At 50.2% G+C, this 14,817-nt stretch overlaps 1 protein-coding gene across 1 annotated transcript; it reads right to left on the bottom strand.

The window, feature by feature from the left end:
- Nucleotides 1-1,727: 1,727 nt before the first annotated feature.
- Nucleotides 1,728-4,630, bottom strand: LOC117851688 (protein CUP-SHAPED COTYLEDON 2). The gene is made up of 4 exons (XM_034733558.2): nucleotides 4,369-4,630; nucleotides 3,995-4,246; nucleotides 3,618-3,901; nucleotides 1,728-2,716 (listed from the first exon to the last, which is right to left on the bottom strand). The coding sequence occupies exons 2-4, from the start codon at nucleotides 4,197-4,199 to the stop codon at nucleotides 2,099-2,101; spliced, it is 1,107 nt and encodes a 368-aa protein (XP_034589449.1). The 5' UTR covers nucleotides 4,200-4,246; nucleotides 4,369-4,630; the 3' UTR covers nucleotides 1,728-2,098.
- Nucleotides 4,631-14,817: the final 10,187 nt, after the last annotated feature.

The raw sequence follows: 14,817 nt of genomic DNA, 5'->3' as shown, positions 1-14,817 counted from the left end.
TAAAGAAACAAACACCCCAAGAAGACGATGACTTCGATGCCAGAGGTCCGTTCCGATCGAGTCTATTCCCTTCTTCCGCCTTCAATTCCCCCCTGTCGTGCCGTCTCTCACAGCTCTCGTTGGTCTCTCGCACGTGCTCTTTTCTCAGCATCCGTGAAAACTTTGGGTTCGACTGGATGTTTTAAGCAAGAACCGAAGCCTTTCCGAAGGAACAAGAAGACTCAATCCTCAATTCCAAACGCTGCATGACGTCAGCATAATACAGGAATCACACTCCTTTGAAATTCCTTTGAAAATACTCCAATCCAAACAAACAGGGCCTTAGCTTCTTTCACATGATCCTTATTTTATGTGCATGCTGCGCTTACACATATTTGTTTTGCTAGGATAGCTTTTAATCGTATATTATCAGCTAATAACTATTCCTTCCGTTTCACAATAGTTTTCATTCTAGCTTTATCTAGATCAAACTTTTATATTATTTAAGCATGAATTTTTGGAAATTCATATAATAATATTATAAGATTTTATTTTTAGCTTCACCATGAAAAATAATTCTATAAAATATAATTTGTACCTTGTTAAACTATACAAAATTTTAGGAGTAGGTGGCTAAAGATTTAAATTTTATTTGACTTAGTATAAGAATGTAATTAATTTGAGATGGAGCAAATGATAGATTGATGGTCATATCAGAGGATTACAATTCTCTAAAGAGAGAAGGAGAGAGGGTTCCGAACAAATTAAGAAAACATATGACATAGAAATAGTCTTCCAAAAGTCACATCACTAATTTCGTAACCCTCATTCATAACTCATTGCATATGTGACTTGGCCATAACTATGTATACTAGTTCTATAACAAACAATAGAGCATGTTTGATTTATGTATGTCTAGCCTACCACACAATTTAATTAGACACGTATCTCTAGATTAGGCAAGGATATCAGCCTTTTGCGTAGATAATGTTAAGAAAATGTGGCACGCATGATTATGATCGTGAAACAAAGAACTACCTGCGAGAAACAGTTTTGCGTCGTAGCTTTATTTGCATGTTTAGAATGCAAACCAAATGGGTCCTAAATATAAGATAAATGTAAATGTATATCTGCGTGATCAATGTTTAGGAGACATTACTTTGAGTCTGTAACACAAAAATTTCACAAGGAGTTTTTAGCGATTTCACACGGAATAGTTACGTTCGTATAGGATTCAAGAAAACTACAAAATAGAAATAAGGCACACAATGTGACAGAAAAGGCTAGTTTAATGAAAACATAGATCTATGACTTGACATTGGAGGATACATTGCATGGTACAGTACTATGGTAGTGGTAGTCGTGAAGTACAAACGTGCGCAAAGGTACTGGAATTCAGTAGAGAGTTAAAAGCGTCCACAAGGTGATATGTTAGCCCAAGCAGAAGTTTGTGCCTCCTGATATGAGAAATTAAGAACAGTTTTAAAATTCTGTTGGCGTGTTCATTTCAGCTTATTAGCTGTTTTAGCTTCATCTCGTTTTAGCTTCATTTCAGCTTATCAGCTGTTTTAGCTTTTCAGTCGGCTTATAATTGCAGCCAGCTTGTTCACTTCAGCTTATCAGTTATTTTGCAGCCAGCTTGTTCACTTCAGCTTATCAGCCGTTTCAGCTTTTCAGCCGAATTATAATTACAGCCGAACATGCCAACATACTTCTGCACTGAATCGCGCGGACACAAACACACCCCATTGACAAGCTCCGTAGGCCGTCATGCTCGATCAGATACATCATGGATTCCACAGGAGCAACTAGGTCTATTACACTGGTACACATCAAATCCATCAACAAAGCTAGCTAGAAGACTTCACTTCACTTTACCAACCGACTGATCGATCTACTAATCCATGGCCAGTCACATCCTGCTACTGCAGGTAGAGACATGTAACCACAGAGCATAAACACAGCTACAGCAGAATAACCCTAACACTTCGGAGTAGCAGCTAATTTAGGCTCTTACACGAGCACAGCAAACACTAGTTAATCGTTCACTAAGATACTTGATTTGCACAAAACCACAGGGCATCCATTGATCGGTGGCCCAGGTAGGAGTTATGTGCACCTAGAAGCCCCAGCCGAAGGCCCCATCGAGCTGGCCGGGACCGACGGCCATCTGCGGCGCCGTGCGGCCCTCGACCTTCACCTCCATGCCGGCGGCGGGCCAGTGGAAGCCCCCGCCGCCGAGCGGGCCCAGCGTCGTCGAGGCGCCCGTGGACAGGCCGCCGGAGAGGAACAGCGGCAGCTGGAGGTTGTCCGGCATGGAGCGCAGGTTCGAGAAGAAAGCCGGCGGCGGCGGCTCGAAGGCCAGCGGGGCCGGGTTGTACGGCTGCCCGATGCCGAGGGCGGCATCCAGGGGGCCGGTGGTAGTGGAGAAGCAGGGCACGAGCTCACGGCCGGTGACCACGGTGTTGCCGTTGGCGCCGGAGGCGGCGCCGCAGTAGGAGCCGCTGTCGGCGTCGGCGCTGGCTGCAGCCGCCGCCGCGAACAGCGAGGAGGCGTCCGGGAGCAGCGGGCGCGGAGCGGACGACGCGGACGCGCCGCCGCCGCCTCCGCCGATGGAGGCGGAGGTGGAGTCGGAGAAGCAGGACTCCCCGCCGGCGCTGCTGAGGCCGAGGCGGTGCTTGCGGGCGGGCGGGACCTCGCCGGGCTTCTGGAACACCCGCGCGATCACCCACTCGTCCTGATCCAACAAAGCACGGGTGACATAACAAACCAGCAACAGTGTAAGAAACTTCGCTGTAGTAGTATGACCAGGAAGCAAAGACGCATCTATAGTTTCAGGTGCCTCTTTTACTAGGAAAGTGTATGCCTTTGTTGCATCCACATGAATGCTGTGACAAATCTCTCGGTTGTTGGTCATGGAAAATTAACTAGCCAAATCTTACTTGGCAAGTTGGCATGCATATCCATATGCCAAAAGGAAAACACTTTGCAGTTGCTATTGTAGATGCTGACAGAGACATGAACGCAGAAGATTATATCCACTCTACTCAGATTCAGAAATCAGAAAGAGGAAAACTAGCACAGGAGCAGTAAAAACCAAACAAGGCATGCATTTACGCCGGCGTGGGAATAGTAACTTGTGCGCGGCCATGCACACGCGCCCTGATCCATCCCTGCGCTCGTATCGTCGGCTCTGGCCAAGAAAAGATTCGAATCCCTGTTCTTAACCCCCTCGCCGCTTGCCATATCCACGCATAGAGTGGCAGCAGCGAGCAGTAACCTACACGCATTGGCAGCCTGGGACACGTACAGACGCCTGCCCTGTGCAGCTACTCCTCTATACTACTCGTAGCCATGCTATGCATGACTTCACAGCTCACACATTCAGATGAAGTGAGCTTGTGACTACCCTTCTGCCATCCCATCATCATTACATTGTGTCCCTAGTGCTGTACGTATTTGTAGCTTTGTACAGAATCTTTTTCGAGTTTTAGATGTGTATATAAGGAGATTCTATAAAAGACGAGCAAATCAGCAGTGCCAAGAAAAAAGGGAACATGCACAGGCAACCCAAGATGAGAGAATGAAAAATAAGGCCGGGGAACGATCGAGCAGCGTGGCGCGGGGGTGCTACTGACCCTTGTGGAGTTGGGGAGGTAGTGGTAGGCGTAGGTGCCCTCGAGGCGGTACTCGTGCATGACCCAGTGCGTCTTCTGGCCCTTGGGGGCGCGGCCGCGGTAGAAGACGAGCGTCTTCTTCATGCCCACGAGCGCGCCGGTGCGGCCGCTGCGGATCTCGCGGTCCTTGCCGGTGGCCTTCCAGTAGCCGGCCACCGTAGCGCGGTTGGTGCGCAGGCCCGTCGGGTACTTGCGGTCGCGGAGGCTGTAGAAGTACCACTCCTTCTCACCCATCTTCGCCTTGTCTGCGACAGTTGCAATGGAATCAATGTTTCAGTTGCATGAGGCAAGATGGAGAAGAACAACGAGAAGAGAGACTCAAACTCAAACGAACTCACCCGGGAGCTCCCATGGCTCGCACTTGTTGAGGTCGATCTCGGCGATGGCGCGGCCGCAGAAGGTGCCGTCCACGGCCTTGCGGAGGAGGTAGTAGGTGATGAGTTCCTCGTCCGTCGGGTGGAACCGGAACCCAGGCGGCAGCTCGCCTCCACCGCCGCCGCCGTCCAGACCCAGCCGCGTGCCCAGCACGCCGAACCGCTCCATCCCCTCTGGCCCGAACTAGCAGTAGGCGCCCTCCGCAGTAGCAGCACCTAGGACAACCAAAGGAAAGAAGACAACAGCAAGAAGAACATCCATTAATGCAAGAACCAAGGAAAAGGAATGGAATGGGATGGAAGGATCAGCATCAGGATCAGTACCACAAGAGCTTTACCTGTGGTGAGAGAGAGAGAGGGAGGGAGGGGGGGGGAGCACTCACTCCTCGCTGTTCTTGGGGAGCTCCTTGGCCTCGTTTTATAGTGGCTTGGCACTTGCCAGTGGGTGCAGTGGTGTTGTGTGGCAGGGGTAGGAGAGGGTGGGTGAGGAGTAAATGGCGGATTCGACGAATCGGGGAGGGTGTCAGTCTCTCGCAGTCTCAGCTCGCGGCAGAGGAGGAGGCGAGGCGACTGCGCGGTGTGGGGCCCCGGCACGGCGGGGAGACGGTGGAGGTGGAGCGGAGCTTGCTTCTGTCTGGGATTTTTGGGACGCGCTAGCGGACAGGGATCGGATGACATGGAAGTGTGTGATGGTCGATTTTTTTTTAACTTGGTTCATTCGATAATCTTTTCTGAATATGTTATAATTTTTCTTAACAAAATTATTTGTTGACTTAGTTTCAGAATTTTAAGAGTAGCTTCAGGGCTGCATGGATACAAGGTGCTAAACTTTTAACAGTGTCACATCGAATGTTCGGATGCTAATTAGGAGAACTAAACATGAGCTAATTATAAAACTAGTTGCAAAACCCTGTGCTAATTCGCGAGACGAATCTATTAAGCCCAATTAATCCATCATTAGCAAATGGTTAATGTAGCACCACATAGGGGGTGTTTGGTTCCCTTTGCTTATTTTTAGCACGTGTCACATCAAATGCTTAGATACTAATTAGGAATATTAAACGTAGACTATTTACAAAACCCATTACATAATTGGAGGCTAAACGGCGAGACGAATCTATTAAGCCTAATTAATCCATCATTAGCAAATGTTTACTGTAGCAAATGTAGCAACACATTGTCAAATCATGGACTAATTAGGCTTAATAGATTCGTCTCGCCGTTTAGCCTCCAATTATGTAATGGGTTTTGTAAATAGTCTACGTTTAATACTCTTAATCAGTATCTAAACATTCGATGTGACGGGTGCTTAAAAATAAGTCAGAGGAACCAAACCAGGCCATAGTCAAATCATGGACTAATTAGGCTTAATAGATTCGTCTCGTGAATTACACTCCATCTGTGCAATTAGTTTTGTAATTAGCCTATATTTAATACTCCTAATTAGCATTCAAACATCCAATGTGACGGGTGTTAAACTTTAACACCCTGGAACTAAACAGGACCTTATGCAGACAGCAGAAGATCGCTTTGTAGGACCTACATGTACAATAATTTTTCTCTGTCCTGCGTCCTTTCTCCGTGAGAGAATGAGGACTTGAAGTTAAGCTGTCTCCATCTCCGTCTCCGTACCTATCATTTTCCTCATCCATCCCCAATCCTACCGAACCAGCTATGGATACAGAAATTAAGCTGTGGAGTACGGAGGCTCGCTTAGGACGTCCGTGCTCAAACATGTTGTAAGGAAAATAGCCCTAGAAAATAATAATTTTATGATCAACATAATCATTAGGACTAATGTGTCTGCAAGATGTACCTTTATAGGTGTTTCATAGGTCCCAAGGATAAATTACAAAACCATCAAAATGAGAAAAAAACCTTAGAAGAATTCTAAGACTTAACGGTAATAAAGTCAGGACAAAGACACGTGAAGACTTGAAGTGAACCCTGCTGGAATTATGCACCAACACAATCCACCGACCCATTCGGTGATGACCATTAAGGTCACCAAATCAGTCGGTGATAGGATGAACAGTAGCAGGGCAAGGACATGCACTGTGACCACCAACCCATTCGGTGGATACAGAGGATCACCACCGAATCAATTGGTGTGATCGGCTCGGCTTAAGATCGGCTCCAAATCGGATCTGGAAATTTGGAAGCAAATATAAGGCATCACCGATTCATACGGTGGGCACAGTACCAGGGCAGCGATTGAGTCGGTGGAGCATGAAGACAGCAGCTTAGTGTACTCATTGATTCATATGGTGGTCTTCAAGGAGTGGCATCGAATCAGTTGGTGACCATAGGTCTGGGCGTCAGTGGCTCAACAGCTAGCTGGAGTTGGACCACCAATTCTTACGGTGGTGCACTCTGAGGAGCATCGAATCAGTCGGTGACTTCTATTTTGGTAACTGTCGGTGTGAAATCTAACCAACTAGTAAATATTGTAGTTTTGCCATGGGGGTACAAATGAGAGAGGGATGAGAGGGAGTGTCCGAGACCTGATCGTGCTCTGGTCCGAGTGGGAGAGAGTGACATGGGGCTCAGATGTGCGCTATGTGTTGGGGAGAATCAGAGTATGTGGAAGTGATGAAGCCCGAGAGAGCCTTTAGATGGGGAGGGCCCGTCCCCTTTTATAGTACAAGGGGATGGCCTTACAAGTCAGAGAGAGAGAGGGAGAGAGTGCGTGGGTGCTGCCTAGTCTTATCGAGGCCCACATCGTGGGTACGGTATGGCCCCCATCCTCGGTCCCTGTTCACCTCGTCAGGCCACTCCGTTGTAGCGGGTAGGTTGCGACGGCACAGTGCGGGGCATGCGTAGGGTGTGGCGTGGTACGGTTCCACATACAGTAGTTGACCTAGGCATTTCCTCTTATTTGTTCCACCTGCTCCCTAGGCCCACACCGAGCAGGCGTCCTTGGTCGATTGTCCCAGTCGACCTCGGCCATGCTGGTTAGTGAGAGTGGTGTGGTCGGTTACGGCGTATCCTCGGTCGGGGTAACTTGGTCGGGGTCGGACTGTGGTTCCACCCCCAACTGGACCCTTCTGGTCAGGACGCTGACCAGGTCTTCTGGTCGGAGGAGTCGGTTGGTGGCCGGATTTGGGTCTCAGCCGGCGTTGTGTTGCTAGGCCAGCCCAGGGGCGCATTGCCGCCACGCCTCTTGTTGGGCCAAGCGCAGCTGGAAGCGGTCCCATTGGGAACCCTGGGTCTACGGACCCTTCAAGAGCCCCCGAGCCCCTTTGGGGCTTTGTTGAAGCCGTGAAGGGGCTGTCGAGCTGCGGTCGATAGGTCGTTACTTTGTTAGGGGGAGCACACGAGGGTGTAACATCCGCAAAATCACCAACTAAAATCACCCATTAAAAAATCACTTTCAAAATCTTTTTACCGCTGAGCTCCCAAAAATCTAAAATTTTCCCAGCGATTTCACCGTCCCAGCACCCAAGCCGACAGCCATCATTTTATCCTTGCCCATAATTTTCGCCGCGTGCCGGTCAACAGACCGCCGCAAGTGCTCCGACCGCGTGCCACGATCACCACCGGCCTCCCCTTTCTTTCCTCCTTTTTCCCTCCCATTCCTTCTCTTGTTTCCTTTTCTTTCTTTCTCTCTTTCTTCTTCCTTCTTCTTCCTCCTTCCTTCTTCTCCTTCCTCCTCCTTCTCCCAGGTGTACCGCACGCCTGGCCTCCTGGCACCATACTCTCGGCGCCACCCCCAGCCCCCGCGGCGCATTTACTCCCCTCACAACTCCCTCCGTCGCCCGGCCCCCTCGGCCCCTGCACCCAGCCCCTCCGGCCCCAGCCACCTGCGCGCGCGCTCCCCGACGCTGGCCCCGCCAGCCCTCGCCAATCAACAGGCGCCGGTGTCGGCGTGCCGCGCACGGCCGCCCCGACCCTCCCTCTAGCGCACCACTCGGCCCCCCCCCGGCGCCCATACCGCCGGCGCCCGAGCCGTCTGGCCCCCACCACCGCCACCTGCCACGTGCCGCCCGCCTGCCCGGCCCCCTCCCATGCCGCACGCCGCTGCCCACTCCCGTCGGCCTATAAAAGGGCAGAGGTGACGCCCCACCTCGCCCCATCCTCCACCACCAGCGCTGCCTAAGCCCTCACCTCCCTCATGCCAAGCCGCCTCCGTCGCCACCCATGCGCCGCCGCCCGTGCGCCCACCCCAAGCTCCTACCAGCCGCCCCTTCTCCACCTCCAAATCCTCACGGTAATGGGCAAAATGGAGCCCCCTCCACTTCCTCCACCCCCTCCGCCCACGGCTCGCCGCCGGTGAGCCCAGCCGGCCGGCCACCGTCGGCCATCTCCCCCACTCTCTGTCTCTCTCTCCATGTTCTTGGAAGAGGAAGAGATAAGATTCCCCAAATTTCCGATCTAAACCCCAGTTTTCCTTATTTCATGAAATAACCCTTCCACCTCTCTCAAAGGTTGTTTCGTAGATCTGCCCCTCCACTCCCAAAAGTATTTACAAATAGGTCCCTCGTTCCTCGCAAATCAGTCCTAAACCTCCTTTTTAAGTCCCCAATCCATGTTTAACTCCTCATTTCATGTGCCAAACATCCTCCAATTAATCCAAAATTCGACCACGTCATCCTCCAGTATACTTCTGCCGATCCATATACAAATTTCCCGAAAATACTCATTCTACCTATTTTTTGTTCGCGTTCTCTGTTTGAAGCTCAACGGGTAAAATCGTATTTTCTTTTATTTATTTGTGTTCCCGTTTGTGTGTGTCGTAGATCGCGGAGTACCCGAGGAGGAGCACGAGGAAGAGTTCGACCGCGAGCCCGAGCCCTAGGACCAGCAGCACGAGCCGGAACTCCCGGAAGGCTTTGAGGACCAATCTCACCCTTTGATGCATATTCAATTCCTAGTTTTTCAAACACAACCTATCGGCCTGTTTTATAAAATACATATTGTTTTATTGCAAGACATGGTTGGATAGCCACCCCTTGATTGTTATGAATATTCCTTGTTATCCTATGTTTATCTCTAAATATGACTTGCTCTGTTTAGATGATAACTACTGCTAGAATGCTTAGGAATTCGTTACTCAACTTCAATCATGATTACAATGGTTTCTTTGGAGAATAAATGCGTGAGTGTGTTCAAATGGGAAAATGGGTTTCCGGGTTCAAAGGCAAGGAATGTGTAGATGAGATGGATGGGTGTTTCTTGTGTGAAATGCTAGAATGTTGTGCTCGTACCTTAGTGGTTGAGCAAAGTTGGGAGATATCCATCTTGTCATGATTAAGGACCGAGTTGATGTGTCATCTTGCCTCATTCAACCATCATGCAATCACATGACCGTTGTATGGGCAACGGCTTAGCATAAATCCCACTAGCTAAACTGTTAGTCTTCGGGTGAGCTGGTGAGCAACGGGAGCCCATGGAAAAGGATTAAGATCTTGGTGACTTAAGTCCCGGTTACGGCCTTGTGGATAGGTCGTTAACCCCTTGGGTGCTTTCGTGCGGACTAGTCAGTCTTAGCTAAGGTGGGTAATGGCTTCGTTAGGATCCGCGCCGACACTAAGGTGATCGTGCTGCAGTACCCTACTTGTGGGAAAAGTGTACAACCTCTGCAAAGTTAAAACCTATCCGGGTAGCCGTGTCCACGGCATTGGACGAGTTATGGCTTGGTCACATAACTAGCACTTGGGAATGGATGGTTTCATGGTGTGTGTGTTTGATTTTGAAGTGTCCGGCAGTTGTGCCGTGAGCTATGGCGGATGGGGAGTCCGATAGCAATAAAATTTGATTCCTTTGTGTAGGATCAACCCCACTTAATGTTTCGGTTACTAAAAGCCTTGACAAAACTCTTTTGGAAAATGAACCCATGCATGTGTTGGAAATCTAGGTTTATTGCAAATGAACCTTAGCCTATCCTTAATATATCCTGTGCATATACTTGATTGTATCCCCCTCCGTGGATGGGGTTGGACTTGTTGAGTACTTTTGTACTCACCCTTGCTTCGTTGCTACAGAGGAAGATTCGGACTTCGTCGCCGAGGAGTTTGAGTAGGAGGTTGTGTCCGCACCCCCGCTGCGTGTGGTGTTGGCCTTCACAAGATGCTTTTGCTGCCGTGTAGTCCCGAGTGCTGTCTTTTGGCAGTCACTTGGTTAGCCGTTGTTATTTATTTGTTTCTTATCGCTGTGTGGCTTTCACGCCCACTCCCTCGGGAGTTGTACGGTAACTGAATTATCTGTTGAATAAATGTGCTATCAGCCTCCTGGGACTGATATTTGTAACACATTTAGTCTCTACTTATGTAGGGACACTTCAGGTGGTATCAGAGCCGTCATTGGTTGTAGGACGCGACCTAAGGACTGGAATAGCCCTTTTGACCAAAATAAATGACTTACAAAATTTCTTCCTACCTCTGCTCTATTGCAAAACTAATTTACACCCCGGTTCTATTCCAGATGGCCGAAGAAGGATGGGTCAACAACCACTGCCTGGAGGAGCTCGGTTTTCCTAGGTTGCTGTTTGCTTGCATGGACCACCTTGGAATTTATGAGCGTCTGGAGTACACCAGCAGGGAGTACGAGGACCGCGGGATCCCTCGATGTGAGATGATTATCTACATCGGGCGGAGTAGCCGCTACCCCGACATCTAGCCATGGAATGTGACTGCCACTGGCTTCCGACACAAGGATACTTACCAAGTGGCAGCTTGGAAGGCTCTCCGTTTCCTGTGCCAGATCTCTATGAGAGGCACATCGGCCGCACTCCGATGAGGTTCTACCCGCGTGTCAAGAAGAACCGCCTGGTCTGGCTGGCCCGGGTGAGGACTTTGGAAGGACGTGGACAGCGCGAGGATGACCCCACCATGCTCCACATGGCTGCCTACCTTCTTACCTCGGATGAGCTCTACGATGAGCAGGCTGCTAAGCTGAAGCAGCAGACTCGTAGAGTCGAGGACACTGAGGTTATGGTGAGGAGGCTTCAGGTGAAGCTAGCCGCCGCCAAGGCACGAGCCACAGTCGCGTAGAGCAATGAGGCTGCTTCCATTGAGGCCCTCAAGGAGGCCGAGGATTGGCACTCCAAGGAACTGAAGGACACCCACCTCACCATTTGTGCCAGAAGGAGGATGGTGGCCCTCGAGGATGAAGAGGCCCCGATCCTTGATGGGATTCCCATCGCTCAGGGCTCCGGCAAGCGGAAGAGCCCGGAGGCCACCCCAGCACCCCCGCCGTCGGAAAGAGGCTCCGAGGTGGCCGATGGAGAAGCGCCGAAACCCCTCCAGCGGGTGGGACTCTAAAGGATGAGGTGCTATCCCTCCTCATTCCTTTTGGAAGACCACTCCGTCCAGGGAGAAGACTCGCCCCGCGAGTAGTATGCCCAGCCCAGAGTTGCCCAAGGGAATGAAGCCATCACAGTCCGCAGCTTAGAGTTGTACCCCCTTTAGTTGTGTTGTTGTACTTGGTCATGTAGTGCTTGTTTTGGTCTTACCCCAGAAGTGTTGTACCCCCCGTGGCAAAAGAAATAAAATCGTTTGTGCTTGTTGTTTGTTAGTCTGTGTGCTTGTCGATAGGAGGTGGATTCTGTCTCTTCGAAAATACGAAATAATTACCCTAAAGATCACTAAAATCCAAATCCTACTCTCATAAAGTCTCGCTCAATCTGCAGATGCCGCCCAAGCATGCCACCAGAACCTCCCCGAGTCAGGCCCATGCCACCCCCAGTGCTGGAAGGCAGCCAGAAAGGCAAGAACCGCCTTCGGTAGTGCTTCCTGAGGAGCAGGAAGTAAGTCAGCCCGAAGGCAGGGGAGAAAGCCAAGTGGGAGCACAGCAGCCACCGCCCCAACCATTCATTGATCTGGTTCAAGTGATGAACAACCAGACCCTTCTGCTGGAAGCTCTGGCCAATGCCATCACCTGCCAAAGGCACTGCGGGCAGAACATGAATGAGAAGTTGGCAGACTTCCTCCGGACCAAGCCACCCACTTTTGGCGGGTCTGTCAACCCACTTCTGCGAGTCATCCAGAGGAAGCTGGAGCCATTTGGTTGCGAGGGCAGGGACAATGTCCTCTTGGCCGCCCACCAGCTCACTGGAACTGCTCTATCTTGGTGGGAGAACTACTGCTCCACCACCCAGGATGCCTCCACTATCACCTGGAATGAGTTCGTGACAGAGTTCCGTCGCTATCACATCCCCGCAGCCACCATGAAGCGCAAGGCGGATGAGTTCCGTGAACTCCGCCAAGGCAACAGATCTGTGGAGGAGTACACCTTCCAATTCATGGAGCTGGCCCGTTACGCTCCAGAGGAGGTGGACAAGGATGAGAAGAAGCAGGACATGTCGAAGAAGGGCTTGAACGTAGAACTGAGGACCTTGCTCACTCCCCAGATCTACCCCGACTTCAACACCCTGATGAACATGGCCATCTTGACTGAGAGGGCCAAGGCAGAAGAACGGAGGGACAACAAGCGCCGGTTCCTGGAAAGCAAGACTCACCAGCAGGACCAATTCCAGAAGCCGAGAAGCTTCGGTCACCCCTTGCCCAGATCCCAAGCTCCCATGCAGTACCAGACCCAGTCCCAAGCATTCGGGTCCCACCAGACCGCTGCCCGATTCAGGAGCCAGAACCCTACCAAGGCCCCACAGAGCAGCGCCAGCCAAGTGACTAGCAACAGCAGGGCATGCTTTAACTGCCGAGAGCCAGGGCATTTCATCACCAACTGCCCCTATGCCAACAAGCCAGCAGCATCGGCCTTCTCCAACTCGGTAGCTGGACCAAGGGCAGCATTGTCAGGAGCCAACCGTGTGCCAGTTCGCAGCAACAACAGCCCCAGCAACAGCAACAGCCAGCAGATGAGGCCGCCCCAGCAGTCATTCGGACGAGCCCGCATCAACCACATCAGCGCGCAAGAGGCTCGCGAAGCTCAGGGCATGGTACTCGGTGAGTTTCTAGTTAGCTCAGTCTTGGCAACAATACTTTTTGATTCTGAGGCATCACATTTATTCATATCCTCAAGTTTTGTAGAAGAGCACAATATACCTATAGTACTACTAAAGTTACCCCTATTAACCCGAATTCCTGGAGCTGACATTCGGTGTGAACTAGGTTGTTCCCGGGTAAGGATCAATTTAAGTAGGGTAGAATTTTTAGCTGATCTAGTAGTACTTAAGTCTAAGGGGATAGATGTGATTCTGGGAATGGATTTGGTAAGCCGGCATGATGGTCATATAGGGTGTGCTGATAAGGTAGTGCACTTGACCAATCGGGACGGTGTGCAAGTGACCTGTCACACTCGAGGAAGTGGCCCAGACCCCATGGTTTTTAGCATGGAGACTAAGACCATAGAAGAAGTCCCGGTAGTGAGTAAATACCCTGATGTCTTTCCTGAAGAACTACCTGGAATGCCCCCAGATAGGGATATAGAGTTCCTAATCGACCTTATCCCTGGAACCTCTCCTATAGCTAAGAGACCCTATAGAATGGCAGCATCAGAGTTGGCCGAACGGAAGAAACAGTTGGGGGAATTACAACAGAGTGGTTTTATCAGGCCTAGCTCATCCCTGTGGGGAGCCCCCGTGCTCTTTGTCAAGAAGAAAGGTGGGAGCATGAGGATGTGCGTGGATTATTGCGCACTGAACGAGGTCACTATCAAGAATAAGTATCCACTCCCCAGGATAGATGACCTGTTCGACCAACTGAAGGGAGCCAAGTATTTCTCCAAGATAGATCTGAGGTCAAGGTACCATCAGCTCAAGATCAAGGAGAGCGACATCCCGAAGACGGCCTTTGTCACCCGTTATGGTCAATTTGAGTTCACTGTGATGTCTTTTGGATTGACTAATGCCCCTGCTTATTTCATGAATCTCATGAACAAGGTGTTTATGGATGAGTTAGATAAGTTTGTTGTAGTCTTTATTGACAACATACTTATTTACTCCAAAAGTGTTCAGGAGCATGAGCAACATATACGGGTGGTGTTAGAGAAATTGAGAACCCACCGACTCTATGATAAATTCAGCAAGTGTGAATTTTGGCTTGAGAAAGTGGCATTCCTTGGTCATATCCTGACCGCGGAAGGAGTCACAGTTGATCCGGAGAAAGTTGAGGCTGTCTCCAACTGGCAGCAACCCACCAATGTTAGTGAGATCAGAAGATTTCTTGGTTTAGCTGGGTATTGCAGGAGATTTATTGAGGGATTTTCCAAGATAGCCCGGCCCATAACAGAGCTGCTCAGGAAGGATAAGAAGTTCACCTGGATAGAGTCCTGTGAGAGAAGCTTCCAAGAGCTGAAGAAGAGGTTGACGACAACCCTAGTGTTAACCTTGCCGGATATTCAGCGGGACTTCGTCATATACTGTGATGCATCCCGACAAGGTTTAGGATGTGTCCTCATGCAAGATGGGAAGGTAGTAACATATGCTTCCCGTCAACTCAAGCCTCATGAGCAGAACTACCCCACCCACGACTTAGAGTTTGCAGCCATAGTGCATGCCCTCAAGATCTGGAGGCACTATCTGATTGGGAACAAGTGCAAGATTTACACCAACCATAAGAGCTTAAAGTATATCTTCACCTAGCCAGATTTGAACCTAAGGCAAAGAAGGTGGTTAGAATTGGTAAAAGACTACAACCTAGAGATCCATTACCACCCCGGCAAAGCTAATGTTGTAGCTGATGCCTTAAGCAGGAAATCCTATGGGCAGCCGGGACCCGAGAATGCCTGTCTGCAATAAGAAATGGCCTGGTTAAATGTGCACATTATTCCCCAGAATACTAGCCGCAAGCTAAGTATCCAGCCCACCTTGGAGGATAAAATCCGAGAAG

This window comes from Setaria viridis, chromosome 4, assembly GCF_005286985.2.
Source record: "Setaria viridis chromosome 4, Setaria_viridis_v4.0, whole genome shotgun sequence".
Classification (NCBI taxonomy): domain Eukaryota; kingdom Viridiplantae; phylum Streptophyta; class Magnoliopsida; order Poales; family Poaceae; genus Setaria; species Setaria viridis.
The sequence above is the reverse complement of the archived record's forward strand: the minus strand, read 5'-3'. Positions and strand labels throughout refer to the sequence as shown.

Bases quoted from the DNA above. Each gene is read 5' to 3' on its own strand.
- LOC117851688 (XM_034733558.2), bottom strand. From the start codon at position 4,199: ATGGAGCGGTTCGGCGTGCTGGGCACGCGGCTGGGTCTGGACGGCGGC. The intron at 3,902-3,994 runs GTGAGTTCGTTT...CAACTGTCGCAG, and splicing joins CGAGCCATGGGAGCTCCCGG to ACAAGGCGAAGATGGGTGAG. The intron at 2,717-3,617 runs GTCAGTAGCACC...TTGTTGGATCAG, and splicing joins ACCTCCCCAACTCCACAAGG to GACGAGTGGGTGATCGCGCG.